The 27,298-nt window shown below is 29.4% G+C and overlaps 3 protein-coding genes across 6 annotated transcripts; 1 reads left to right on the forward strand and 2 right to left on the reverse strand.

The window, feature by feature from the left end:
• Positions 1 to 613: 613 nt before the first annotated feature.
• Positions 614 to 4,593, reverse strand: RS41 (RNA-binding (RRM/RBD/RNP motifs) family protein). 2 transcript variants are annotated; one of them, XM_020384593.3, is made up of 7 exons: positions 4,443 to 4,593; positions 4,223 to 4,338; positions 3,669 to 3,779; positions 2,261 to 2,373; positions 1,938 to 2,173; positions 1,029 to 1,676; positions 614 to 907 (listed from the first exon to the last, which is right to left on the reverse strand). In XM_020384593.3, the coding sequence occupies exons 3-7, from the start codon at positions 3,772 to 3,774 to the stop codon at positions 883 to 885; spliced, it is 1,128 nt and encodes a 375-aa protein (XP_020240182.1). In that variant the 5' UTR covers positions 3,775 to 3,779; positions 4,223 to 4,338; positions 4,443 to 4,593; the 3' UTR covers positions 614 to 882. The 2 variants fall into 2 exon arrangements, with proteins under 2 accessions (XP_020240182.1, XP_082916223.1); XM_083060097.1 differs by lacking the exons at positions 4,223 to 4,338; positions 4,443 to 4,593 and adding an exon at positions 2,597 to 2,924 and having other exon boundaries at positions 3,669 to 3,785.
• A 1,512-nt stretch (positions 4,594 to 6,105) lies between these two features.
• Positions 6,106 to 6,864, forward strand: LOC145950081 (uncharacterized). Its single transcript, XM_083061010.1, has one exon. The coding sequence runs from the start codon at positions 6,106 to 6,108 to the stop codon at positions 6,862 to 6,864; it is 759 nt and encodes a 252-aa protein (XP_082917136.1).
• Positions 6,865 to 12,309: 5,445 nt separating this feature from the next.
• Positions 12,310 to 20,891, reverse strand: LOC109816293 (TraB family protein). 3 transcript variants are annotated; one of them, XM_020381250.3, is made up of 7 exons: positions 20,418 to 20,891; positions 16,973 to 17,088; positions 16,800 to 16,888; positions 16,645 to 16,719; positions 15,110 to 15,217; positions 13,005 to 13,100; positions 12,310 to 12,695 (listed from the first exon to the last, which is right to left on the reverse strand). In XM_020381250.3, the coding sequence occupies exons 1-7, from the start codon at positions 20,810 to 20,812 to the stop codon at positions 12,429 to 12,431; spliced, it is 1,146 nt and encodes a 381-aa protein (XP_020236839.1). In that variant the 5' UTR covers positions 20,813 to 20,891; the 3' UTR covers positions 12,310 to 12,428. The 3 variants fall into 3 exon arrangements, with proteins under 3 accessions (XP_020236839.1, XP_020236832.1, XP_020236847.1); XM_020381243.3 differs by having other exon boundaries at positions 13,005 to 13,106; XM_020381258.3 differs by having other exon boundaries at positions 13,005 to 13,106; positions 16,973 to 17,101; positions 20,418 to 20,590.
• Between the last annotated feature and the right edge of the window lie 6,407 nt (positions 20,892 to 27,298).

Consider the following 27,298-nt stretch of genomic DNA (forward strand, 5'->3'; position numbering starts at 1 on the left):
ACCTACGTTTTTATATGAACCAACAGGTTTAATTTTGAAATAAATCATGAATTAAATATATACTTTCAAACTTAATGATAATGGTGACATTAATATTATTCTTATATAAACTAAAGTACTAAGCCTAAGGATTTTTTTTTATGACCTCTTAATCTGTTTAACCACATTGTTTTTCCTAAATCTTGATCCAACTTGTTCAATAAAAATAAATAAATCAGCCTAACTTTAAACCTTATGTAAGGACTCCAATTAACGGTTCTACTTATTTCTAACCCCGTTCCCCAGAGAAACTGGATTATAGAGGATAAATGAGATTGTCCAACATCAAACTGAGCAGCAGATTCAACTAATATAAAAACGTGGTCTCTGAAAAATGTGGACCTTTCCTGAACTTAACTTTAGATGCTGCATCATCCACTTTTATGCTGTTTATAGCATTAAATTTGAAACGTTACCCCCGGCACATTCTAGAATCATACCAGGAACAATAAATCTAATAATGACTTGCAACATTTCACTAATGGAACGGTCCCCAAATCCAATATTCAACTGCCACCATCAAACAACAAAATGGAAGTCAATCATGCAGAAGGGCTTCAATGGCACACAAGAATTTTAACGACATTACCAAAATCTATAAGTTCGCCGATAATAATCAAAGATATAGTACCATTTTGACTGTAAACAGATTCTACAATATTAAGCTGACAAAGAAGCATGAAACTACCTAAACAAATAAAGGACTAGGAAGTTGTCACAACAACACAAGTTTCAGAGCTTTATCACTACTACACTAAAATAATTTGCAGAAATTAAATTTAGTCCCGTCATGACCAGTACTACAATCTGTTGGACCTTCCTGCTTTTCATCATTGACTAAAATCATTCTTCTGCTGGGGGTGACTGGCTGCATTATCAGAAATGAACACAGTTAAAACAATGAAGATGTCATACTAGAGAACTGGAGAAGGCTGAAGAAAATAAATAGGACTAAATAAAATTATATGCAGTAATAAATGTTTGCAAACCTGCGGTATCTTTCATGCATGGGACTTTCCGGGCCACCATAGTTGGGACTATCCCTGGGATCAGGGCCGTCAGGCATGGTATTTGGGCTCCCTCCATAACCATTGTAAGGGCTAGGATTCCCTTTCTCATCAGGGCTTCCGGAGCCATGTCCGTTTTCAGGGCTAGCCTTCCCAGTATCACGCGGACTGCGGCTAGAACTGCGACCATTTTGAGGACTTTTCCTCACTCTTCCTTCAGGACTGTGGGAAGGAGAAATTCCATGGTCAGTTCTCCCACGCTCTTTGTGATAAGGACTACGGCTGGAGTCACGAACAGGGTCCGAAGCCTCCCTCTCTCTTCTATATGGACTAAGGCTTCTACGCCCATATGCAGGGCTAGCTCGCTCTCTCCGAAGGGGACTTCTGCTACGGCTACGGTCACGGCCACGACCATAGTCAGGGCTGCCCCTCTCTCTCTGATATGGGCTGGGCCCACGGCCATAATCAGGACTACCCCTTTCTCTACGATAAGGACTAGGTGATCGCCTTCCATCACGGCTTCTATCACGTTGACGATCACGGCCTCTCTCAGGGCTATAACCACCACCTCTCCTGTCATCATCATCTTTGACAGCAAATTCAACTGAAATAACTCGATCCAGTAACTTGCTGCAAATCAGCATATGAAAAAGAAGTTATCATAGAAGTGGTAGGCCAATTGTTAAATATACTGGGAAGGTAAAATTGACTGAACTTAAAATTAACATGATAACATATCATTTGGGCATAAAACTAACTGCCTAAGGCTAAAGGACACAGGTCTACAGAAAGACAAAGCCAAAAACCCAAATCTCTTTACTAAAGTCATGCAATCTCTTAACACGAATGCTTGTATGTGTCTTAAACAAATATCCAAATACATTAAATTACCTCATATTTGTAGCTTCCAATGCTCTGCTAGCATCATCCTCTGATTCATACTGAACAAATGCAAAATTCCTTCTGATTCTCACACTGACTATCTTACCATATGGTTCAAAGTGCCTCTCCAAGTCCCTTGTTCTGGTATGGTATGTATCAAAATTAATCACAAACAAGGTCTTTGATGGCCTCCCATTAGCTGAAGATCTTCTTGAACCAGCAGGCCTTCTAACACCCCGTTCATGCTGCAACACAGTATGTGCAGTGATGATGAAAACATAATGTATTAAAAACAACATTCTCATAAATAAAAATGACTAATGATGTGTTACCTTTGTCCATTCCACACGGAGTCTGCGTCCCTTCCGACCAAATTCTACCCGATCAAGAGCACGAATAGCAGCCTCAGCATCTCTCTCGTCTTCCATATAGATAAAAGCAAATCCTACAGACCATGCAAAGTTTCCTCATTTTTTATTAAATTAAATTCATAAAACTGAAGAAACAATTCAGTCAATTAGTCCAACCAACAAACACTAGACGTCCGGCGTGACAACTGACCCTTCTGCCATGCACAAAAATCTCAACACTTACTACTCGAAAATTAAAATTTTGGTAAACCTCCTTACTTTTATAAACTAATTTGACCAATAGAATTAGTAACAGACCTTGATTAGTAAACAAATTGGTGTCAAGAACAAGAACCCAAAAGTGTAGAGGGTCAATGGAAAGTGAGTGCCTTCTCCATCCATTCTGCTGCCTCTGCTGTGAGGTTGGCAATATTTCAACCTCGAAACATGTCCAAAAGTGGGCTGGGCAAAAGGCACAAAAATTGAAAGGCAAATGTGACCGATGAATATGTGGAACAGGTGTGCCATTGCAGATCAAATTGAACGATTCTTCATTAAAAGAAGAAGTTGTGCATCACAGGCAGGGAATGGATTTCTGAAAAGCCCATCCATTAGCTTGGGAGTAAATGGATATGCCAAGATAATCCTGCGTCAAAGAAAACGTTGAGTATGGGGGTCGATGCTTCAAAAAAGATGATTTTTACTTAAAAGATATCTTGGTCCCCCACAAATGCTCAACAAGAAGCTGTACACCAAGGTCCAACTCCTGAAATTGAATCACCGATCTTGGAAGATGCTATGAGGCTGCTGAACCACAGTTGGCAAGTCAAACGTTGGATAAATTCTCTGGTGCTGCTCCCATGCTGCTGGATGTCTTAATGGTCTAATTGCGGAATGTGCAACTTGTGAATGTTTATTTCTTTCACTCATCTAGAACTTAATGTTCAGTATGACAAATCATAGAGGTACTTTTCCAGTTCGCAAGTTGAAAGTTTCAATTATATATCGGCCAGTTTGTTATTTTAAATAGCCACATCATGTTAACAGGACAGATATCATCCTAGACCCACTAACACATCCTGAATTTCTCCGGAGCATATATGATAATATAAAATTTATATTTAATAAATGAATTCATTAACATGATTATTAATTTAGCCCAATGTGGACGTAACAATAATCTCAGTTTTCTTTCAAACAGTGGATTGAACCACATGAAGCCGCAATCTGGTATAAAACTAATGGGAAAAAAAAATAACTATAAAATATCCGCTCCATGATAACCCCCCAACCCCAACAACAAAAATAAACATAAATATCTAACACTATTGAGTCATCCACCTTAAAATATACAAAAAAGAGAATAAAAAAACGAAACAAAAAAACTTACCAGACTTCATATCCACCTTGTCAACCTTCCCATATCGTCTAAAAAGCCGCTCCAACTCTGACTGCCGGGCATCATATTCAAAATTTCCACAGAAAATAGGCCTCATTTTCCCTGAACACAAGTTAAGAAACGCTCAACACTTAAAAGCCACCCTGTACAAGCATGGATAAGCATAACTGCATAATTATCAAACACAAAATTCATTCGAGTCGACTCAAAAATACAAACACCCCCTTGAAGCTTCTGCATATGTTATAACTTGATATTGCTATCACATCATTTATGAGAAAATTAAGCATCAATTTTTTATGCTGCAAAAGAAAAATGAACACCGGAAAATTACCACCACGCAGTACAAAACGTTATATTACTACTCTTGTCACAATTTCCATACCACCACCCAACCAACATGATATATGTGGAAATGGGATGCAAAATTCATGGGTTCAGATCCAAAATCCATTAAAAAAAAAAAAAAAAAAAAAAAAAAAAAGGATTGAATCTAATTAATGGGGGAAAAAATGGGGTGCAAAAAAGGAGATGAAGAAGCTTACTTTGTAGAACAGAAAGAGCTTCAAAACTGATTGGTTAGCGAGAATCACACAGAACCGAGAGCAATAACGGATCAAAACCTTGAATTTGGGTTCAAGATCTCAGATCTCGGTTTACCCTACAAGAAGAAAAGAAGAGAAAGGAACAATTTTGAATGAAAAACCGAGACGAAACATGAGAACAGAAGATGGGAATTGAATGAATCGGGAAATGAAGGATCACCTTGCATGAGAATGAGGGTTGGGTTGGAACCCTAAGCAGAGCAGAGAGAGTTGCAGATATTTTTGGTGTTGACCAAGACAAAGATGCGGATCTCAGAAATTGCATAAGCATACATATATATATTATCATTTTCTCTTTTCTGCACAAATGCCCCCATGCCTTTTTAATTTTGCACTATTCTCTCTTTTCTTTTTTTTTATTACTTTCATCGTATAATGATTAAAAAAAAAATCACAATTTTTTTTTTATTTAAATTAATTTTCTATATACATATAAACTAAAATAATTAAAGTGTTTTAAAGATTATTTTTACATTAAAATTCATTCTAAACAATAACGTTTTAAATTTTTTACGATAATGTTTTTAAAAATTATTAACCTCTTATTTATTTTAGCCTATTTTTTTAATATTTTAAAACTGAATATTAATATTTTAAATAAATAGATAAAAATAATTCTATATTAATATAAATATGATGATTTATATGATCAATAATATTTATTTGTTAAAATTTTAATTATTATAATATAATTACATATATTCAAAAGTTATTATTTATTATTAGCATAAAATAAATATTTTTGTGTTTTTATGTATTTTTTGTTAAAAAAAATAAAAAGATAAAAAGTAATAGAAATTTTTGAGCGATTTTAGACAATTATAAGTTTAAAATGAAATATCAAAAGCGTTGCAGGGAGGCTTACACTTACCAAATCAGTTCAAGCAGCGCTCCCTTCTTATACAATGCAAATTGCTCAGCTCCCTCGTTTGTTGTGTGATGAGGCTGACCGTATATGTCGTAACTTCCTGTGGGGAGATAATGTAGATCACAGGAGACATCATGCCATTGGGTGGCAGAAATGATGTCTACCAAAGGAACATGGGGGGCTTGGTTTGAGACGGATGCGTGATGTCAATACATCATTCATGATGAAAAATTGTTGGAGTTTGATAATAGAGCCTCACAAACTATGGGTGAAGGTTATCAAAGCTAAGTATAAATGTTTAAATGACATTATCCCAAAAGTCGAGAGGAGACCCAAAATGTCTAACTTATGTCAAGGTATATGTGATTCGTGGAATTTGGTGATCCATCAGGTGCGGTGGAGAGTAGGTAATGGTCGAAGAGTTAACAATTGGTTAGATAATTGGCTATCTAGAAAATCTCTTCTTCAAAAAGTCTTGGTGGATATTCCCCTAGTTGACCTATTCAAATCAGTCAAAGAATACACAAACGAGCAAGGGGAATGGGAGCTTTCGCAGATTGAGTCATGGATCCCTCATGAGTTATGGATAGCTATTCATAGTCAATCTCCGCCATCAGATGATGCTGGAATGGATAGGGTGATTTGGAATCAGACCTTGGATGGAGAGTTTACAATTAAATCAACTTATGGTGTTGCTGCAAATCTTTCCCTTCCCCCTAGATCCCCCTTGTTTAAAACTATTTGGAAGTGGAAGGGCCCTAAAAGGGTTTGTGTATTCCTATGGAGAGTAGCACATGAAAGTTTATTGACAAACTCTTGTGGTGCTCAACGTAGAATGACAATGAATCCATTGTGCAGTATCTGCTTAAAGGGTGAGGAAGATAGTCTACATGTGCTCAGGGATTGCAGATTTGCCCAAGAAGTGTGGTCCAAGTCGTGTAGAGATTCATCTTAGATGCTTGCGGATCAAGATAATTTGCAACCCTGTTTGTTGAAGAACTTATCAAACTCTAATCGTTCCCCTCTTGGATGGAACTATAGATTTGCTATTACGTTGGATTCATTATGGCACCGCCGAAACAAAGCCATTTTTCAAGGCCAATCCATCACAACTAATCAAGTAGTAACTGAAATAAATGCTCGAATGATATCTGCTACCACATATGGTCTTAATCAACAATCACAAGTTGGGGAAGTTAATTATAGCTTTAGACTCAATTGGATGAAACCTCTGGAAGGTATCCTGAAACTAAATTGTGATGGGGCTGTGTCTAAAGAGAATGTGGCCTCTTGTGGAAGAGTGATCCAGAACTCAGATGACAGGTTTGTGGTGGCATTCACAGGGAAGTTAGGTATGTGCTCCATCCTTAAATTGGAGCTATGGGCCATTCTACATGGATTGCGCATTCTAGTTAATAGGAATTTGGGTCATCAGGTGATAATTGAGTCGGATTCTTCCACTGCAGTGAGGCTTGTTAATGAAGGTTGCTTTGGTTCTCACCCATATTTTGACCTTGTTCAAGAGATAAAAGAGCTAAGTAATCAATTCTTCTTGTTTTCATATTACCATATTCTAAGAGAAGTTAATTTAGTTGCGGACATTCTTACTAAACGCATGATGGTTTTAGAAGAGGACTTTTTTGCTTACGAGTCTCCTCCGTCTTTTATTTATCACTTGTTATTAGCAGATAATTATGTTTTTCTTTCAATTTAATGATTATTTATTTGGACTTTAATCTCTTATTTTACCAAAAAAAAAAAAGCATACAAAAAAAAGCGTTTTGCATCTCTATTTATTTTATTAATAAATAAAAATAGTAGAGAATTTGAGGAATTTTAGACTATTGTAAGATTAAAATGAAATATAAAAAAGTTAACATCTAAATTACCTTATATGTCCTTTGTGAACAATTCCATAATAAAATAAAAATAAAACGTAACAAATAGAGGCAAAAATATCTATATATAATTAACACAAAATATAATTTAAAATAATGCATCGTGCTTATTAATAATAATATATAAAGAGAGATATGATACATTGAGAATCATGTATAAGTTAAAATATTTACGCAATTTTTATGTATTTAATAATTTTTTATAATATAAATTTAATTGATTCAGTGAATTGCTTTTAATAAATATTTATTTTATATGATTTTAATTTTTTTTTTAAATTCAAAAATGAATATTTATTTATATTTTAAATATCATATTATATGTTAAAATAAAATAATATGAAAATTATTAAATAATTTTAGAATTATGTGAAACTTGCTATACAACATGACATTACATGATTCAATATTTAGATCAGTTAAATTTGTATTATACGAAAAAAAATTATTAAAGATATAAGATTTTGTATAAGTTTTTAGACTTAATGCATAGATCATATTATGTTTTATGTCAAATTTTAATGATTTTGTCGTTAAATTAAAAACTCTTAATACATATATTAAGTTTACAAAAATTTTAAAAATTATTTGATACTCTATTTCATTAATTTAAATTGACAAATATTTATAAAAACTTATAGAATAAGTGGACCCTTCTCACTTATATATATATAATATATATATATATATATATATATATATATATATATAATTTTTTAAAATAATTTATTTTAAGAACCATTGATCAAAATCATGTCTGTATATATTTGAATGTGTGTCTATGAAACTAATTTTCAATCACTGTGATTTATAAAACTGATTTTAAGGAAACGTAACTCAAAAAGTCCAATATGTTTTTAGATAATACATTTTAAAAAATGTTTTTAATAAATAATGTTAGTAGAAAACGTATAATTAAAATTGTTTTTGTGTGAATAATTACCAAAAATGAATTTTAATGTCTACATAAAAACTTTTCTGTAAATGTCTTTCTATTAAAATTAATTATATTAATATATATATTAATTGTTTACAAATAAATAGTTAACCCGCAATAATTTTTAAATAAAATTAATAATTAAAATATTTACATAATAAATTAACAGCTAAAATGAGATAAGTTTGAGTTTTCCAAATCAAAGTCATTTTATATCCATTCGTGTATATTAAATGTGAAGAGTTATTTTATATGATATTTTTTTTTGGAACTTTTTTTTATTAGTGTTTTTTTAGGATAAGTTTTTTAAAACTTTTTATTTAATTCATTTTTTTATTTATTATATTTATTTATAATTAAAGTTTAATAATCTTAAAATAAATCATCAATATTCAAAAATAATTTTGTATCACAATATAAATTATTTATCATAAATTTAAAATATAACTTACATGTTTAAATTATTTATTTATACAAAATTTAAATATAATTTATATATTTAAATATAATGTATATATATAATTTATTATGAATTTTAATTTAATTAGAACAATTAGAATTTTAGTTATATAATAACAAACATTTATTATATGTATTGCACATGTTAAAATATTAGTTTAATATATTAATTTGTATAAGAAAAAAAACTAATTAATTAGGTAAAATAAAAAAATCAAATTTTTACATAAAAAAATGTTTAAATATGCTTTTAATTCTTATAAAATAAGATATTTTTTATTTTAGTCCCTATAATTTTTTATTTATTTTTTATCTTTCAAAAATTAAAATTGTTGTTTTTAATTGTTAGTTTTTTTGTGATCCTTCTTAACTACTTTTGGTTTATAATATAGTCAAGTGATTATTTCTAATGACACTAACAAATGTATATAATATTATGCTAGTATACGATATTTCTAAAAAAAATTACAAATTTTTAAAATAATACTATTTATTTACCTTAAAATGAACATCAAAAACTAAAATTATTGACTTTAAATTTTAGAGGAATGAAAATTAAAGAAAAACATATTATAAGGATCAAAACTAAAATTAGCTCATTTTTAAAGAAAAAACAACTATTCTAAATTTTAAAGATGTGAAAAATAAAAAAATAATTATATAGACTAAAATAAAAACACATTCATTTTACTGAAACTAAAAAAATATTTCAACTTGAAAAATAATATTCACATTCAATATATTGATTTAGAAGAAAAAACATATAAATTAAGAAAGAAATTATCAATTAATTACCACAACGGCAAATATGCTTTTTTTATGTAAAAGTCTTTGTATCGTAATTAATTAGTAATTGCATTGACATTTATAAACACTAATAATAATAAATGTTCTTGTTACAAAAAGTGTTCAAAGGAGGAGACTGCTATCCAAGCCACTGGCATGTTGAGTCTCGGTGTCGGACTGTAAATGAGAAAGATTATTGAAAAAAACTAAACTCCCGCATAAAAGATAAATAAAAAATAATTCTTATTTTATAAATTAATTTTATAGAATTAAATTAAATTTAAATTTACTATTTATCACTTACCATTTATCCACTGTATACATTAATAACTTAAAACGAAATAGTTATGTTGGTAATAATTTTGTATTTTTTTTACAGGATTATTTTTTATGATGAAATTAATAATAAAATATTTGCATTAGAAATTAATAGTTGTAAATGAGAATTAAAGTTTGACTTTCGCGTACAAAGATCATGGTCAATCTGTAACGCAAAAGTCATTTCCGATTGCAAACTAAATTTTACTCTCAAAAACGGTTTTCTAACTCAAATCCACGTTTGTAAAGTTTCTATCTGACACGCAAGTGACGCAACAACGCAATGCTTAACTTGTTTCACATGAATCCAAACACTACCTGTTTCAATAGGTTTTTATAATTTCTTTTAAGATTAAATAAGTTTTCAGACCCTCTTCAATTTTTAACATCTCTATATTTTTTTTTTAATTTCTCCAACTTTTACTTATCTATTCATTTTCTAACATATAAATTAGTCATTAGAATCTCTTCTTTAATTAAATGATGATGTATGTTATTAAATAATGACTAACTTGTCTATATTTTTTCAATCATACAATATATATAATTTTTCTATTTTCTTATAGTCATACATTCTATAAAAATAAAAAACGTTATTAAAACAACTCTTCACTATTATGACTATAATGAATAAAAGGATACATATTCTATTATTTAATATTTATTAACTAAGCATGTGAATATTAATAGTTAAATGATTCATAACTTATTAACACATATTATTATTGACATATGAGACAACAGGTGGTGCACCATCATTTTTGTACCCAATATTAATCTAACAACTATTTTATTATCATGTGCAATTCATAGTGTATCATTTTTACCTTTTCCTCTACCAACCACCATCTACCACCATACCTCTTTGTAGGAGGCTACTTCTAGTATCGGGCACCACTTCTTTTTTCTTCTTATATATACTATCTCAATCACTAACTTAGGTGGAAAATTTTAAAAGGGGAAAGTAATTTTAAAAAATGATGGTAAATTTTAGTATTTGGATACTTGTTGGAGAGAATTTAAATTTTTGATTATTTTAAAAGAGAAATTTAGTAAATTAAAAGTAAAAAAAAAAAATTTCAACTAAAAAGAGAGAATTTGAGAATTTTCTTCCTCACTCCCTCTATTACTCTCACATCTTGTTTACTTGTTGTAGCTTGCTTATTCTCACATCTTTATATCCAAAGTAAGGATCCAACCTGATAAATAGTTAGGAAACATAAGTGACGAATTACTTGTACTAACAATTTTTTTACATATATTTGTGAATGAGATTGGATATTGTATATAATATTTTATAAAGTATTTACCATATTATTTATGAAAATTATCTACCATTTTTGTTGATAATTAAGTTTTATCAAAAAATATGACAGACAAAGTTTAGTAGAGTCTTCTCTCTTAAACACATTTTTGTTATTTACAAAACTCAAACTCAAAACTTCGATTAAAAGAGTCTGAGTTCAGTTGCACTTGAACCAATGAGTTATTGAAAAATTATACATATATTTTGTGATAATAATTTTATTAGTAACATATTTCTACCAAATTAAATAAATGATAGAGAACTTGATAAAACTTATATAGTGATGAGAAGTTTGAATGGTTTTATGTGACACCTTAAAATGGAGAATTAAATAAGATGTGAGAGCCTAAGTTTTGTATATTTTTTTATATGAGAAATATGAAAGAAATGTGTGATAAGATAATTCGATGAAGAAAGAAATATAAAAAAATATATTATATACATAATATAAAGTTAAAATATGTTTTTAGTGGTAAAATTCAAAGATTTGAGATAATATACAGATTGTTTGGTTCAAATTGTGTTATTATTATTATATTTCTTCTAATAAAAAAAAATATTTTTTAATCATTGTAGAATAAGAAAAACTTGATTTTAGCCATTATAATTTTTTTTCTTTAGTTCTCATTTTTTAAAACATAAAATTGTTTTTTTTCCCCCTATTATATGTCACTCAAGACTTATCATATGTACATGACTACATGTAACTAAGCGACCATTATAGAACCATTAAAGTCAAGGTATTGAGGTAATATACGTAGGTTTCTAAGTTCAAACTCTAACGTCCGCCTAATATGCACAAGGATCAAACTATAAATTCACTTATTTTAAAATTTTACATTCAAATTAGGATACTATTATTATAATTCTAAATTCGAATTCTAATGTCATTATTGTAATTATAAATTAAAAAAAAATGATCATCATTTATCTTAAAATAAATGTCAAGGAAAAAAATATAGATTTTAAATTTTGGAAAATTGAAAATAAAAAAGTTTATACAAGGATCAAACTATAAATTCACTTATTTAAAAAAAAAACAAAAACAATAATTTTAAATCTAAATTTTAGAAAGATGAAAAATATTTTTTTTAATAATAATTAAAATTAAAACTTCTTCATTTTAATGGACTTAATAATATATTTAATCTATAACATAAATCATAAATTTTTCATACTTTACATTTAACCAATGAAAAATATTATTGGTAGATAATATCAGTTACAGTTTAGTGGACTCAATAATATATTTAATTTATAATATAAATCATAAATTTTTCATACTTTACATTTAACCAATGAAAAATATTATTGGTACATAATATCACTTACATCAATCAATCTAACACCACTCCTTTTTTTTTTCTTCTTCTATTAATTTCTCTATTTCTTTATTAAAAGAAAGAAAGTGAACAATAATCACACCTACTTTATACAAGGTATATGATGTATATCTAATACTAAAATATTGGTCCATATCTATTGCTCCATTTCTTAATGCTCCAGAATCTCTTACAATATATATATATATCTTAGAATTTCTAACGAAACTGAAAAACATAAATGGGCTTGATTTACGTTCCTCCATTTATTAATTCATATAAGGCCCATAAGAAGATGCCAATGACAGTGTCTCTCACTAAACTCTTGATTAAGCCATCTATCCAACCGCTAGAACCTCCATCATATGATTTTTTCCCTACAAGATCTCGAAACCTCAAATTCCCCGTGTCAGATAACAATGCATATATTACACCGTTCATATGCCCTTTCCCAATCACACCCACCACACTTTTACTGTTATTCACAGCTTTGCTCCGCTTCAATGACCATGCAAGATACTGCAAATATCACCATTCTTCACTTGTATTTGTTAGACCAATCACATGCAAAAGGATATTGTAATTGTACATAATAATATACATGCAACCTCATTCCTCGACAATATTTGAATGAAAGATATTTATTTATGAAAGAACTTCTTCATTGAGATGGCCCAACATTTATCTATATACCTAAACCAACTTTTAAAATGAGCTTTAAAAACATTTTAAATACTATAATGATTTTACATATTTATTTTTTTCCTTTTTGAAGGAATCAAATGGGAAAACATGCATTCAAGTGAAATTGAAAAGAGAAAGACTTACAGTATCTCGTTCATGTATGAGAGGTGACAGTAAGGAAGGATATGAAAAACTGAGTTGCTCATAAAGCTGAAATGGACCATCATTCTGACTTGCTTCCTGCAACTAACAATATTTGACTCTTCAATTTTTCAAATAACTGCTATGACGAACATTGGCATATTTTTTTATTTATGAATATCATAATTAATTATGCATCTCTCTATCTCTTACAACACTCGCAAACACACTATTCATTCCCTTCACTTCTTTTTTCACCTCCTTACAAAATTTTGTGTGGAAAAAAGAGAGATCCTGCATCCCCTTACATTGTATGGTTCATTTACTAAGAATACACTCTATAAACACTTGCTAAAAAACAGTATAGTGAAATATGTAGACATTCAAGAAAAAGGTGTGATTAAACCCAATAAGAAAATGTTGTGCCCAATGTGTGTGGGTATCCTCCAAAGTCCCACATTGGGTAGTTTGAAGAAGAGAAGTGGTAGACTACTACTATAAATAAGGGGTGATAGTTTTGAGTCTACTCACCACAACAACATAGGTTCCAATGGGTGTATTAGGGACTTGGGTAGTTGTGTGTCATGAGAGGGTTTTCAAGTTTTTCCAGAAAATTTGTGTATGAAGGTTTCCAAGTTTTTCCAGAAAACTTGTGATGAGAGGGTTTGCAATTTTGTCCTTGTAAAAATTGTAAGTTGAGAGAAATAATTTGTTGAGTTTGTTTTTCTCTTATTGTGTGTGCTTCCGCTGTTTGAAGGCTTCTTTTCCCAACAGTGGTATCAGAGCCGATGGTTTGATCGGGTGACTGGCTCAATGGTGGAGCAGTGTAGGTCATATGAAGATGGGTTTCCAAGTTTCGCCAGAAAAATTGTGGGAAGGAGTTTTCAAGTTTCACCCATAAAACTTGTGAAGAGATGGGTTTCCAAGTTTCGCCAGAAAACTTGTGGGAAGGGGTTTTCAAGTTTTACCCATAAAACTTGTGAAGAGATGGGTTTCCAAGTTTCGCCAGAAAATTTGTGGGAAGGAGTTTTCAAGTTTCACCCATAAAACTTGTGAAGTAAAACTTGTGAAGAGAGGGTTTCCAAGTTTTGCCAGAAAACTTGTGGGAAAGGGTTTTCAAGTTTCGCCAGGAAAACTTGTGAAGGAGGGTTTCCAAGCTTCGCCAGAAAACTTGTGATTAATGTGAGACTTTGGATGAAGGGAGGATTTGTTGTGCCCAATGTGTGTGGGTATCCTCCAAAGTCCCACATTGGGTAGTTTGAAGAAGAGAAGTGGTAGACTACTACTATAAATAAGGAGTGATAGTTTTGAGTCTACTCACCACAACAACATAGGTTCCAATGGGTGTATTGAGGGTTTTCAAGTTTTTCCAGAAAACTTGCGTATGAAGGTTTCCAAGTTTTTCCAGAAAACTTGTGATGAGAGGGTTTGCAATCTTGTCCTTGTAAAAATTGTAAGTGGAGAGAAATAATTTGTTGAGTTTGTTTTTCTCTTATTGTGTATGCTTCCGCTGTTTGAAGGCTTCTTTTCCCAACAAAAAAATGAGCAGGTTTATTAAATAGAAAAAGATTTGTACAGTAAGAGAGAAGTAAAAAAAAGAATACACGTAATATAATATCCTGCAAATTGAATAATTAAATACAAATTGAGATGGCTAAATAAAATAAGATGACGTGGCTCCTTCTGTGTGTTATCAAAATACTAGTTTCAATTGTATGTATGCATATATTTATCATTACATCAAGTGTCTGGCTCAAAATAGCAAGCTTACCAATTTGACCGAGTAATGACTCAATTTTTATTTAATAGAAGAAATGAAAAATAAATAAACAGTTTACCAAACCTATGTGTATCCCTCCACAACTACAAAACCAAAACAGAAGGCAAATGTAGAAAACTGATGTAGATGAAATAAACATCCTTAAAATAACTTTTTTCTTTTTTATATTACATCATATATTATTTCAAGAAGATAGTTAATTATCTACGTACAAAGGACAATGTCAAAGTCCCTCCTTTTCCCATTCAATAAGTATATAAAAGCATATGATTTAGCATGGAAAAAAAAAATACAAATAAGGTTGTAATATCTTAATTAAAGAACCAACCTTGAGCTTATTTACAGAAATGTTAGACGAAGATGATATCCCACGAATAATTGATAATACTAAATTTAGTTTCTCAGTCCATTTCATAGCCTTCCATGCTCTTTGAAGCTGCAAAACATAATATAATTAAGGAAAGAATGATTTTTTAACCATCCATCACATAGGTTTATTTAATTTTTTCCCGCCGCAAAGTTTGAAATCAATACATCAAATTCTAGAGATTCTAATCGAGGAAGAGGAAAAATGATTACAAGAGTATGTACCAATGTACGCTATAGCATCCAATTCCATCAGCAGATAATTAATGCATTTTTATATGTACAAGAGTGCACCAGGTAAAGTTATAACTAACACGCTGTTGCATAAGATAACGATACTTGTTGTAAATCATGTGAACAAACTAATTAACAATAGATAAATAATTAATCCTAATCAGTAGTATCTGAAGCAAGACAAGGATTGTATGGAAGTTCCTGAAAGTTGAGATTTCGTGAGACCAAAGTTTTTTATGAGAATATATCGTAAACAATAAATCCTTTTTTGACCTACATAAACTTCAGAGAAACTCACAAGCTCAAGGTAAACTTTGAACAAGTAATGTGGAGGCATATATAGCATATAGATTCAAAGACTTACAGTACCATTAAGATCTAGTGGGTGGCCAAGCAAAAGTTCAAATGGAGATCGATATTAAAAAAATAGGAATGGGGGTATTTTATTAATGAGGTAAGTTTCATGCAAGACATTAATATATATAGCACCTAAAAGAACTTGTTTAAGTTGGATTAGGCTTTAAGAACAATTCAAAAATATGTTGATAGTTACACTCCACAACCATTCTGCTAAGGGTTTCTAGTCTAGTATGATGGAGTATCCCTTTGTGAGACAATTAAAATCCAATAAACTGTATTTACGAATATGGTCATGAACGACCACCGTATGTATAAAAAGGTCCTTATGAGACCAGAAAAATCAACTAACATAAAGAGAGGGTCACCATCAAAGTGAGAGAGCCAGTAATGTAATGAGCAGATTTTTGAAATTTGTCCAGAAAACTTATAATGAAAAAGTTTATCAAGTTTGTCTTCAAAACTTGTAAAAGTGAGGTTTTTTTTTTCTTTCAAATTTATAAAAAAAAATTGTAATTTTATTTGTATTAGTAATGAATATTTGTTGAGATCGAAGTTCCCAAACTAAGTTATATTCGTGTCTTTCACTATATTTCCATGTTTTATCCTACGGTACTCATTGTTGTGTGCAAGGGGATTTTCCCAACATAATATGTAAATACGCCATCAAAAGAGTGCAATTTGTGGTACAGGAATGCACCTCATAACAGGCATGCAGTTACATCACAAATATTGACGCCAAGTATAGACCACATGAACTAATTAACAATAACTAGTTAGCACATCTAACTAACAAGTAGAGTATATATGGCAGATCAAAATCTCAAACAATTGTTACGCTATTTATTCCCTTAAAAGAATTACATTCATCTGTGTTGCGCATGATGTAACATAATATGTACATACCGTTATTTCAATTGGCCGATCTCCTAAAACTATTTGTGCACCAACTTCCTCGGAAGCTTTTCGAGCTGCACGGAACTGTATTATAGATATTTCTCTTGTCAAAACAAGTTCTACTTTCCAAGTACACAAAATCTATAGCACGTGCCTTGAATTACCTCATCACCAAAAGGACGGTTAATATCTGAAGAGATCTTCGATGAAAAAGCAGCCAAAAGTAACCGTAATGCCAAAGCAGTTTGACCACCTGATATTTAGGAAATAAATAGTAAATAAATTCCTGATTTTATAAATAGATGTTACACATGCATGTCAAAAACTATGAGCTTACCTAGGTTTATGCTACGACCAACAGCTCCAAAGAAACCAGTGCCGCTTAAGGAGAACATATTAGAACGCATCTGTTTGCCAAGCTCATCATTCGCAGCAGCATACATGATCCCAGCTCTAGAAATCAAATCTGTGGCAATTGAAGTTAAGATGTGGATTGATGATAAACAATTTTGACAGTTATATGTAGAGAGAGAATTAAAGATTTACACTTTTAATTAGAAAAATAAAATAGGATCTATAAACAAAAGAAGGAGAGAGGAGGAAAATATGACTTCTTTTTTTTTTTTTCTGGAAAAGACACAAAACAATTTATTAACACGAGACTACTAATGAGAACATTATATAAGATGTGATTTCCAGTAGTAGAAGAAACAAAATAGAATGTTTAGATACCTAAAAATCTCTCCCTTAAATGCAAAAATGCAATATTAAAATTAGATAGACCGAAAAAGTTTACGTATATTAGTTTTTTTTTATCTTCTCTATAAGTTTACACACATTCATATCTATTATATTAATCAGTGGTAGACATATAATTTAGTGGGGGTGACACATAAATTATTAGTGTATATTTATGTATAAAGTGATATGAACTTTCAATATTTACAAAATTTACTTTTAATATAAAGTTATTGAATAGTGTAATACTTGTATAATCTTCTTCATATACATATACACACACATACATATACATATATATATATATACATATATATCAAATTTCACATTATTCTAAAATTCTTTAATAATTCATCACATTACTTTATTTTAATATATAATATGATATTTAAAATATGTGTAAATATTAATTTCTACATAATATATCTAAACAAGTCATATAAAATTGATATACATAATTTTAAACATAATATATAATTTAACCCTTAAATCGATTAAATTTAGATCATATAAAAAATTACTAAAAATATAAAATTGGGTTAAATTTACATATTCCTCTATATATATCTCATAATTATAATTAAGAATACCACAATATTAACACCAACAGGTGAACCATCATTAACGTTCTCTTTTTCAACATAGTTTCCTAGTTCCTAGATTTTCCTTTTTTTAGATTTTTCTCTTCTAGTAGTTTAGTCATGTCATTGTGAGAATACTCTTGCTTTTAATTACCCTCAAATACTTCTGCTTTCACATAGTTACAAACATTGATAAGTGACATCACACAGTTATTTAATAAATAACAATTATTTACAACTAAGCAATGAGAAACTCTTGTGTCAAAATATATCTGTTTTATATTTAATATTGTGTTTTATTTTTATCATTATTTTTTTTATAAATTTATTTTTTACATGACATTTAAGATAGTTTGGATGACACATTATTTTTTACATGTAGCATTTATTCCAGTCAAACGCACAAATAAATTCAAGTAAAATAAAAAAAATGTTTAGTTTATATTTAAAATGTTAAATTTTAAGAAAAAATTATTCATTATATTGTATGTTTCCTTCACAAATTTTCCACTTTCTCATAATTTATGATGTAATTGTTATGGTATCTTAGTGCATATTTGTTTTATCATTTAGAAAAGTCAAACGTACGTTCAACTCTATATATCCACACTTATACTTTTCCGTTTGAGTGCATGGGAATGTGTGTGGACGAGTATTCAAACACACCTTTAATAGTTTTGCATCATCCATATCCATATTTAAATATTGACAAGTGTTTGACATAAATGTTTGATTGTTCGGTTCAAAGGAAATATTATGGTATTTAAGAATCAAATAACTGCTCTTAGGCCTTATTTAAATTTAAGTTGTAAATATCATATCTTATTTTTAGGATTTAAGTACTTAAATTCAAATTGTACTTGTATTAGGATTTACATATATATATATTTAAATTATACATATCTTATCTTAAGATTTACTTAAATTTAAATTGTAGATATTTTAACTTATATTTGGATTTAGATTTTTTATTTTAAGGCTTATTTAAATTCAAATTAGATATATTGTATCTTACCTATAATTTATTAAAATTCAAATTATAGATATTTTTTTGTTTACTTAGAATCTACTTGCCTATATGTATATTATGTACTACCACCATTAACTGAATGGATTATATCCTTACGCATATGATACTTGTCTCTATGCCTAAATGAAAATATAAGTATAGAAAATAAATTTTTATTTTATTTTTGAATCCCTATTATTCTTATATATAATATATGAATGAAATGCAATGTTGACAGGTTGTCTTTGGAAAGAAAGGTACTAACTCAATTTATCTTTAAAAAATGATAAAAGGTATAAATGAAAGAATGTCTTTTGAACATGGAAGGGTAGTAATGACTCCCTTCAAATTTGAAATGACTTTTGGACAAACAATAGCATCTATTTCCTTTAAATTTCCAAAGAGTAATATATTACATTTCTTAGATGAGAATGAAGGATAATAAACATTTTAAATCCTGAAGAGATATATGACAAAAACGAGGAAAACATGTCCTCATTGATATTATTAGCTCAAATTTGCCAATAGAGAACAAAAGAAAAGATAATGCATTCTAAGTAATTAGGCACAATGTTTCATAGAAATCTATGTTAGGTGGACTCATGTTTAGAGGTAAGCCTCTATATGTCTGAAAGATTATGCCTTATGAAGGAAAAGAATGCCTAAATGCCATGATGAATGCAAAAATACATGTCAAAAACTATTTGCCTTATGCATGCGATATGTATGATTTTGTGTTCTCAGGACACTCACAAAGACTGTTTCATTAATTTATTCTAAATGTTTTAGATTAAACAAGATTTTAAGAGTAGAAAGAAAAATATAATTTTTTATACAATTTATTTCTTGTTAAATTAATGTTTTTATTAGAATTTTTTTAGTAGAGATGAAGTTAATAACATTCTGTGTGAGGCTTAATAAAAACATGAAAATTGTAAGGCTTATTTCTTCTTCATTTCCCCAATTTGTATGTTAATTATTCTTAAATGTAGACCCCTAAGAGGTAAGTTATGTGAAGTGAAAACTGAATGGCAATGTGGTATTCCCTTTAACTTCTAGTCCTTATTTCAACAGGGGCACTAAAGAAAATTATTGCTTTATATATATAAACGAGTAAAAATAATCCGCCGAAATCATTCAAAAATCACATGTTTAGAAATATTTTTTTTTCTCATAAAACTATTATATAAATAACAATAATTTTAATTTTTTTATCCGTAAAAATTATAATTCGAACCTTATCACATACCGTACCCAAACTTCCTAACATAACTAAATAATGATTATCTTAATTATTAAAATTATATATATATATATATATATATATATAAATAAATAAAACTAGCATTTGATAATTTTAACAATTACAATGATAAAAGTGTAAACTAATCGAACATGATAATACTTTTGTTGATATAACTGAAACAATATGATAATTTCCAATTTGTTTTTACCTGCTTCTGCAGAGTTCAACAACAACATTATCTGGCTTGAGAGCCCGCACCACACGTTCTACTTGCAAAGCCGAATCCTCAGAAACATGAGTAGTTCCTAGCAACCAAATGGATTCAGGTTCGACGAATTGGGTTCTCCAAGGAGGGACAGGACCAAAGCTTTTCTTTTGGACCAAAACCAAGGTTCCGTTGTCAGCCAAGTCGAGCAACTGAGGGTGAGATTCAGCTATGGCGGCTCTGGATTCCTCGGACATCTCTCTCCTGTAATCGAAATCAGGGGGTGGGGGTTTGACGGAAACATTGAAGGGTCTAAGACTAAGAAGTCTTGTTGAGAGGGAAAATGGGTTGCTCCTGAAAATTGGGAAGGATGCTTTAATCACACTCGCCGACTCCATTGAAGGAAAGCAAGTTAGATGTGACGATGTGATAAGATATTGAAATGAGAGAAGAACATTAACAATATGTGGTGTCAATTGGGATAAACTTCGATATACACCAACCAATTATCTTTCCGTTGCCTTTTTTTTATTTTGTCGTCTTACTTTATCTTCTTTAACAAATTTCTTATTTCTTTTTCATTAAAAAAATTATTATAAATTATTATTCACACTACTTTTTTATAATACTCAAATCAATATCATTATTCAGCGGTTTTTATAAGAATTTAAAATATATGTTGCATTAATTACTTTTAGGATAAATATTTTTATATTAATTAAAATCATTTTTTTAAATCAAATTTCTTGTTCAAATAGTTATAAGGCTTGTTTTTAGAAAAGTCGATCTAGTATTTCTAGAATCAATTCTCATCTATATTAAAATAATATTTAATTAATAAAAATTATATTTTACAAGTACAAATTAGTCTTTAATATTTAGTTTTAAAACATTATACGCACCATTTTCATAAATAAAAAAATCACTTCTTTTAATTAAATTAGTAGTTACTTGAATAAGAATCTCATTAATATTAAATATATTTTTGTAAAAAAAATTTAAATTTAATGTTAAAATAAATTAATCAACTTTCTTTCATCATTCCTCAAGTTTGATTACCTTGTTGAACCAACTATACACAATTACTATGGAAGAAGTATTTTGCCAATTGTGTGGAGAGTAAAAGTGATTTTTTATCTTATTCTTTATTGTCACTAGTAATGAATATTTTTTTTATTCAAATTAATTGTATCTTATTTCTATATTATGTGTTGTTTTGTTGTTTACGAGCTTATTTTTATATTTTTTATTATTGAATTATGATGATTATTTTTATATTTTTTTATTATTGAATTATGATGATTATCTTTTTAAGGGAATAAGGTAAGATTAAATTAAAGAGTGAGCGAGATTTTTGAGAGCTATGTTGGAGATGGTAGTGTTTGGTTGTGTTGTTTTAATACAACTTGTAGATATACAAAATTGAAATGTAGTCTCACTGAAAAATTTATATTCATGTTTTCAATTGTTCAGCTCTATACATATATTATTTCAAAAGGAAAAGTTGTAGTACGTTGTCAAGCAAGTACGGTAGAATACTTGAAGCTGCAAGAATAATGGATTCGCAAACTCATAAAGCACGAATTTATGAATTAACTTGTTTATGCATTAAAAGAAAACCATATATAGGTATTTAGAATTTCAATTTAAAATATCATGGTTCCTTCAAATGAACGGAAGAATTTAATATTACACATCATTTATCGGTAATATTGTAATTGTTACTATAAAAAATGTTATATAATAACATATAAAAAAAATATTATTATAAATATAATATTTGTATATGTATAAGTCTATTGTTACACAGTTTTAATAATTTTGAATGATATTTAATAATATATAATATGTCACTATAATTTATATTTATATTTTTTAATAATATATTAACATATATTATATTTATAATGTAAGTAAAAATAATTTTTAATGATAAATATTATATTATTAAAAAAAATATGTTATTATATGACAATTATTTTATAATATTATTACAAAAACATATATTTAAAAATGCGTGTCATATGTCATTCACGTCTTTATTCCTTGTAAATATAAATATGACTTATGATATCAAAATTTGAGATTTTCTTAAATAAAAAAAACATATATTAAGTTTTTTTTCTAGATATATACAGCATTTTACTTTATAAGATTTAATAGCATATTTTTTTGAAAAATTCTTCATCCTCCGAATGAATTGTCCGAAATATATTCCGAAAGTTTAAAAAATTAACTTAAATTATAAAATATTAAATTAAATAATTATTTAATAATAAATTTATTATAAAATATTAATATTTTAAAATTTTGGACCATGTTTCCGTCGGAGGATATAGCAATCCTCTATCTTTTTAACAAGTCTAAAACCTAAGTTTCAGCAAACTTTTCTTTAACCTATACACACATCATTTGTGTCTCAATGAACTGTGTAATGGGTATTTTAGGCCCTTAAACTTAATCATATTAACGAGGCCCATGCGGGGAATCACTGTTTTGCCTACCTAACATTCTTCCCTTCAAACTCTATTCAAAACATTGCGAGACGAGGAAAATAGTATAAGATAATTTTATTAAAAAAAAATGGTAAATGATATACAATATAATAGAAAGAAAAATAAAATAAGTGTTAGAGTGATTAATATATAGAAGTAGAAGTATTTATATATAAAAGTATCTACATATGATCAATGTCTGAAAAGAAAATTGATAGTCCAGTATATTTGGTAACTTTGGACGTATTTCTCAGGACTGACACAAATTTGTGACAGACGGACTTGAGATTTGGAGCAAAAGCAAGAAATATATGAAGGGTCGTTTACATTGAATAGCCAATTCTACCTTTTAACATAATTTAAATAGTGTACCTACCATCACACGTTTCCAGCAAAATTAGTACGCATAGTAATGAATTTGCACCAACAACGTATGTGCTTCCCTTTACCGTCACACACGGACATACATAGCATAAGTTGAAAGAAAACATAAGACAAACCAGTGCACAGAATCCTCGAATAAATACTTTGAGCTTTCGAGAAATTCATATATAGTACATCAGAATCAGAAAGGCATGAGAAAGAAGCAATATTTAGAGTATTCTTATTGAAAAGAAAATCAAACTTTGAAAGATAGACGCTTACAGTCTTACCGTGAGACAAAACTTTGTGCTCCCAAGAGAATCGCAGTTTTAATGACTATTTTTTCCTTATTGGTTGCGCCAACGAACCATCATTTGATAGTTGAAGTCTTCAAGATATAGCCCATGTTTATTTCAAGTGATTTAGTGTTCACGACGAATAAAATGTGAAAATTTTTTACGTTTCCGCTAATGAATTTGTGAAGAAAAGAGATGAAAGCCACGTAATAAATGAGAAAACCTGATAATACCCAGCAACATAATCGATTATGTGTCATACATAATCGATTATGGTGACATATTTTTGCTTTTAGTCGTGTAACGTAGTTAGTAGCCCAGAACGGGCCGTTCCAAACTACTAAACAAGGATAATTTAGTAGCCTAGAACGGGCCGTTCCCAAATTGGAACGGGCCGTTTCAAATTACTAAATTGGCTTAAAAACCCTAGTTGAGAACGGGCCATTCCAAATTGGCTGTTATGGGTAAAAATGCAAAAATATATTATCTTATTTTCTTTTTTATTATTGTAATTTAAATATATTTTATTTAGTTGCAACATTTTTCATCTCTATTATTTTATGTCATATTTAATTATTGTTTACTTAATTGATGACTGAATTGTATTTTCTGTTCCATTTTACAAATATGTTATTACCCATCTACTTTGTAATGTTAAAAGTTTCTTAATTTTTTAATTGGTAAAAATTAACTTGTACAATTAACAAATGTATCTTCATTTCATTCTAATTTATGTCAATGATTTATCAATTTTTTTAATTTATTAATTAACTTTCAAAAAATTTATTGTACATTTTTTTATATTAAGAAAATTCTATTATTTAAATATTGACATCAAAAAGTGAAAATATATAAAAAAATAAAGTAATACATGTTTATAAAATTAAAATAATAACACTTTCATAACATTAATAAAATAATGTTAGAAAATATAATTACCATAATATATTTTGTTATTATTATTTATTATTATAAATATTATTATTATTATCATTATTATTAATATTATTATTATTTATTATAATTACTATTATTATTATTTATTATGATTCTTATTATTTTTCTAATATTTATTATTATTATTATCATTATTTAATATTTTTTAATAAATTATACCTATTAATATAATTTTATTGTAATTATTATTATTTACAATAAATAATATTTTACTCATTTTTAATCCAGGGTAAAAGTGTAAATTACATATTAATCTATTAAATTTTTAATTTTTATCTATCGCATCAATCAATTTCTACACAAATTCTCACAAACTTTCCACTCACTTTCCACTATGTTTCCCTTAATCCAAACAACCTCACTTTCCACTCTCTTTCTCTTCAAATCTTTCCTTTTCCACTCCCCCAAATCTAGGGATGGCAAAATGGGTCGTGGCCCGCGGGCCGGGCCCATCGTTTTAGCCCGCCAAGCCTGCCAACCCGGCGGGCCAAATAGCGGGCTGGCCCGTCACAACCCGTCAGCCCGCATAGGTGATTTAATGATTGGGCTTTTAGTATAAATAAAATAATAGGCTTTATATAAATAAAAAATTAGGCCCAACACGTAAAGAACACCGAAGAGCACTTAAATTGGGCTTTAGGAGAATCCGTTTCAGGTTTCAACCAAAATCCTAAATTAATTTCATTCCAGCCACGGAGCCACCGAAGAGCACCTTCATTGTTATTACCATTTCTATTTTTTTCTAATTTTCCAATGATGCGACAGTGAATATAATGATAAGAAGTTCTTCAAAAAAATTCAATGCAAGATTTGAATATAATGACACTAACTGCCATTTTAATGATAGCTGGAATCAAAGGAAACATGGACTATTTTTTTTCCATTTTTTTGCAAATTATTTTTTGGGTATGCGGGCTGGCCCGCCGGCCCGCCAACCCATCCTTAGGCAGGGCGGGCCAGCATTTTTAGCCCGTTTTTCATCGGCAGGCCAGCCCGGCCCGGCCCGTTTTTGGCGGGCCAAAATGGGACGGGCTGACCCGTTTTGTCACCCATACCCAAATCCATCCTTCAATCCAAACACAACCATAATGTACTGTTAACATGTTTGAATTTGAAGACTCCTCAATATAATTTTATGCTTTTTTTTAAGGCTATTAATTCTATGAATATTTTAATTAACATATTTTGGTGCCTCTTATGAGTTGGACCAATAAGATGTCATCACTTATCTATCCTTGACAAATCAATTATAGGGAGTAATTTTTTAAATATTACTTTTAACTCTAATGAGTTTATATGTACAAATTTAATATATATATATATATATATATATATATATATATTAATTTATATTATTGTTACATGAGAATAAAAAAAATATCCTAAGTATTTACTTATAAGATGAGTCATGGTTTTTTTTCATAAGTTATTGGGTCATTTTTTTTTACGGGTCATCTTTAACCCTTCTCTTTTAATAGAGAAACTCTTCATTAAGAGACTGAAACAGGATTCAATGGCTTTGAGTTTATTATTTTCACCAATTTGAAAAAAACAAAGGTTCATTATGACGCATGCATTTACTCACTTCTTCACTAATTGTACGTGAAAATCCTAAAAATATGTGAGTTCATTCTAGCTTGTTGCTTTCTGCCCCATTTTGAACAATTCGCCTAAGTTAATTTTCCTTCTTATTTGCATACTAAATTCAAAAGTGTAAAAATGCCATGAGCATTCAATTCAAATTCACACTCATGATAATTAGAGTAAATCAAATTAAAGTCACAACAATTGATACAAGAACATAATTTATAATCTTTTTAGGCTCATTCATAAGGATAACAGACACAAAAAAAATCCCAAAGTCACATATTTCCTCAATTCAAACATAACAAACATGGAAACTTGAGGATTTAGTATGAAAATAAGAAGAAAAAATAATTTCAATAAGTCAAGATGGGTTAATTGGGCACATAAGAGAATGAACTCACATATTTTTAGGGTTTTCATAATTAGTGAGGATGTGAGTAAACATATGCGTTGTAGTGAACCTTTATCCTTTTCAAACCGATGAAGATATTCAAGGAGTTTTAGCACAAGCACATCGTTGTTTAAGATTGTTGAATCGTGTTCTAGTTTCTTTAAGAAGTGTTTCTTTGTTAGGGACGAAAGGTTTAAGATAACCCGTGAAAAAAAAACTAACACCCAATAACCTGTGAAAAAAATCATGACCCACCTTGCAAACAAATAACCCTAAGTACAAAAATAATCCTAGATAAACTCTCGAGAGTTGAGAGTAATATTCAAAAAATTACCCTTTATAATTGATGTGACAAAGGTGAATAGGTGGTCACATCCTATTGGTCCAACTCACACCATAACATGTTAATCAAAACATGCATGAAAGTAGGCCTAGACAAAAAATTTTGGCCGATCCGAAACCGACGAGACCGACGGTCAGATCGGGTGAAGCGAATTGATTCTCAAGTATTTTGGATTTTTTTGGAAGTAAATTTCGGGTTCAAACGGGTTTGAACGGTCGGATTCGATGTTGGAATTTTCTCATCCGATGTACCTGAATCCGACCATTTATCTTCTTCGCCTTCACCGTTTATCTTCTCCGTCTTTACCGTTTATCGTCTTTTACTTCGTCTTCTTTCTTCTTCTTCTTCACTCTGTCTTCTTTCTTCTGCTTCTTCACTCCGTCTTCTTTCTTCTTCTTCTTCATTCTGTAAACATCCTCTTCTCTTCAACCTTTCCCTGCCATGGCCATCAT

The sequence above is a fragment of the Cajanus cajan genome, chromosome 7 (assembly GCF_000230855.2).
Source record: "Cajanus cajan strain Asha chromosome 7, NIPB_CcT2T_4, whole genome shotgun sequence".
Lineage (NCBI taxonomy): Eukaryota > Viridiplantae > Streptophyta > Magnoliopsida > Fabales > Fabaceae > Cajanus > Cajanus cajan.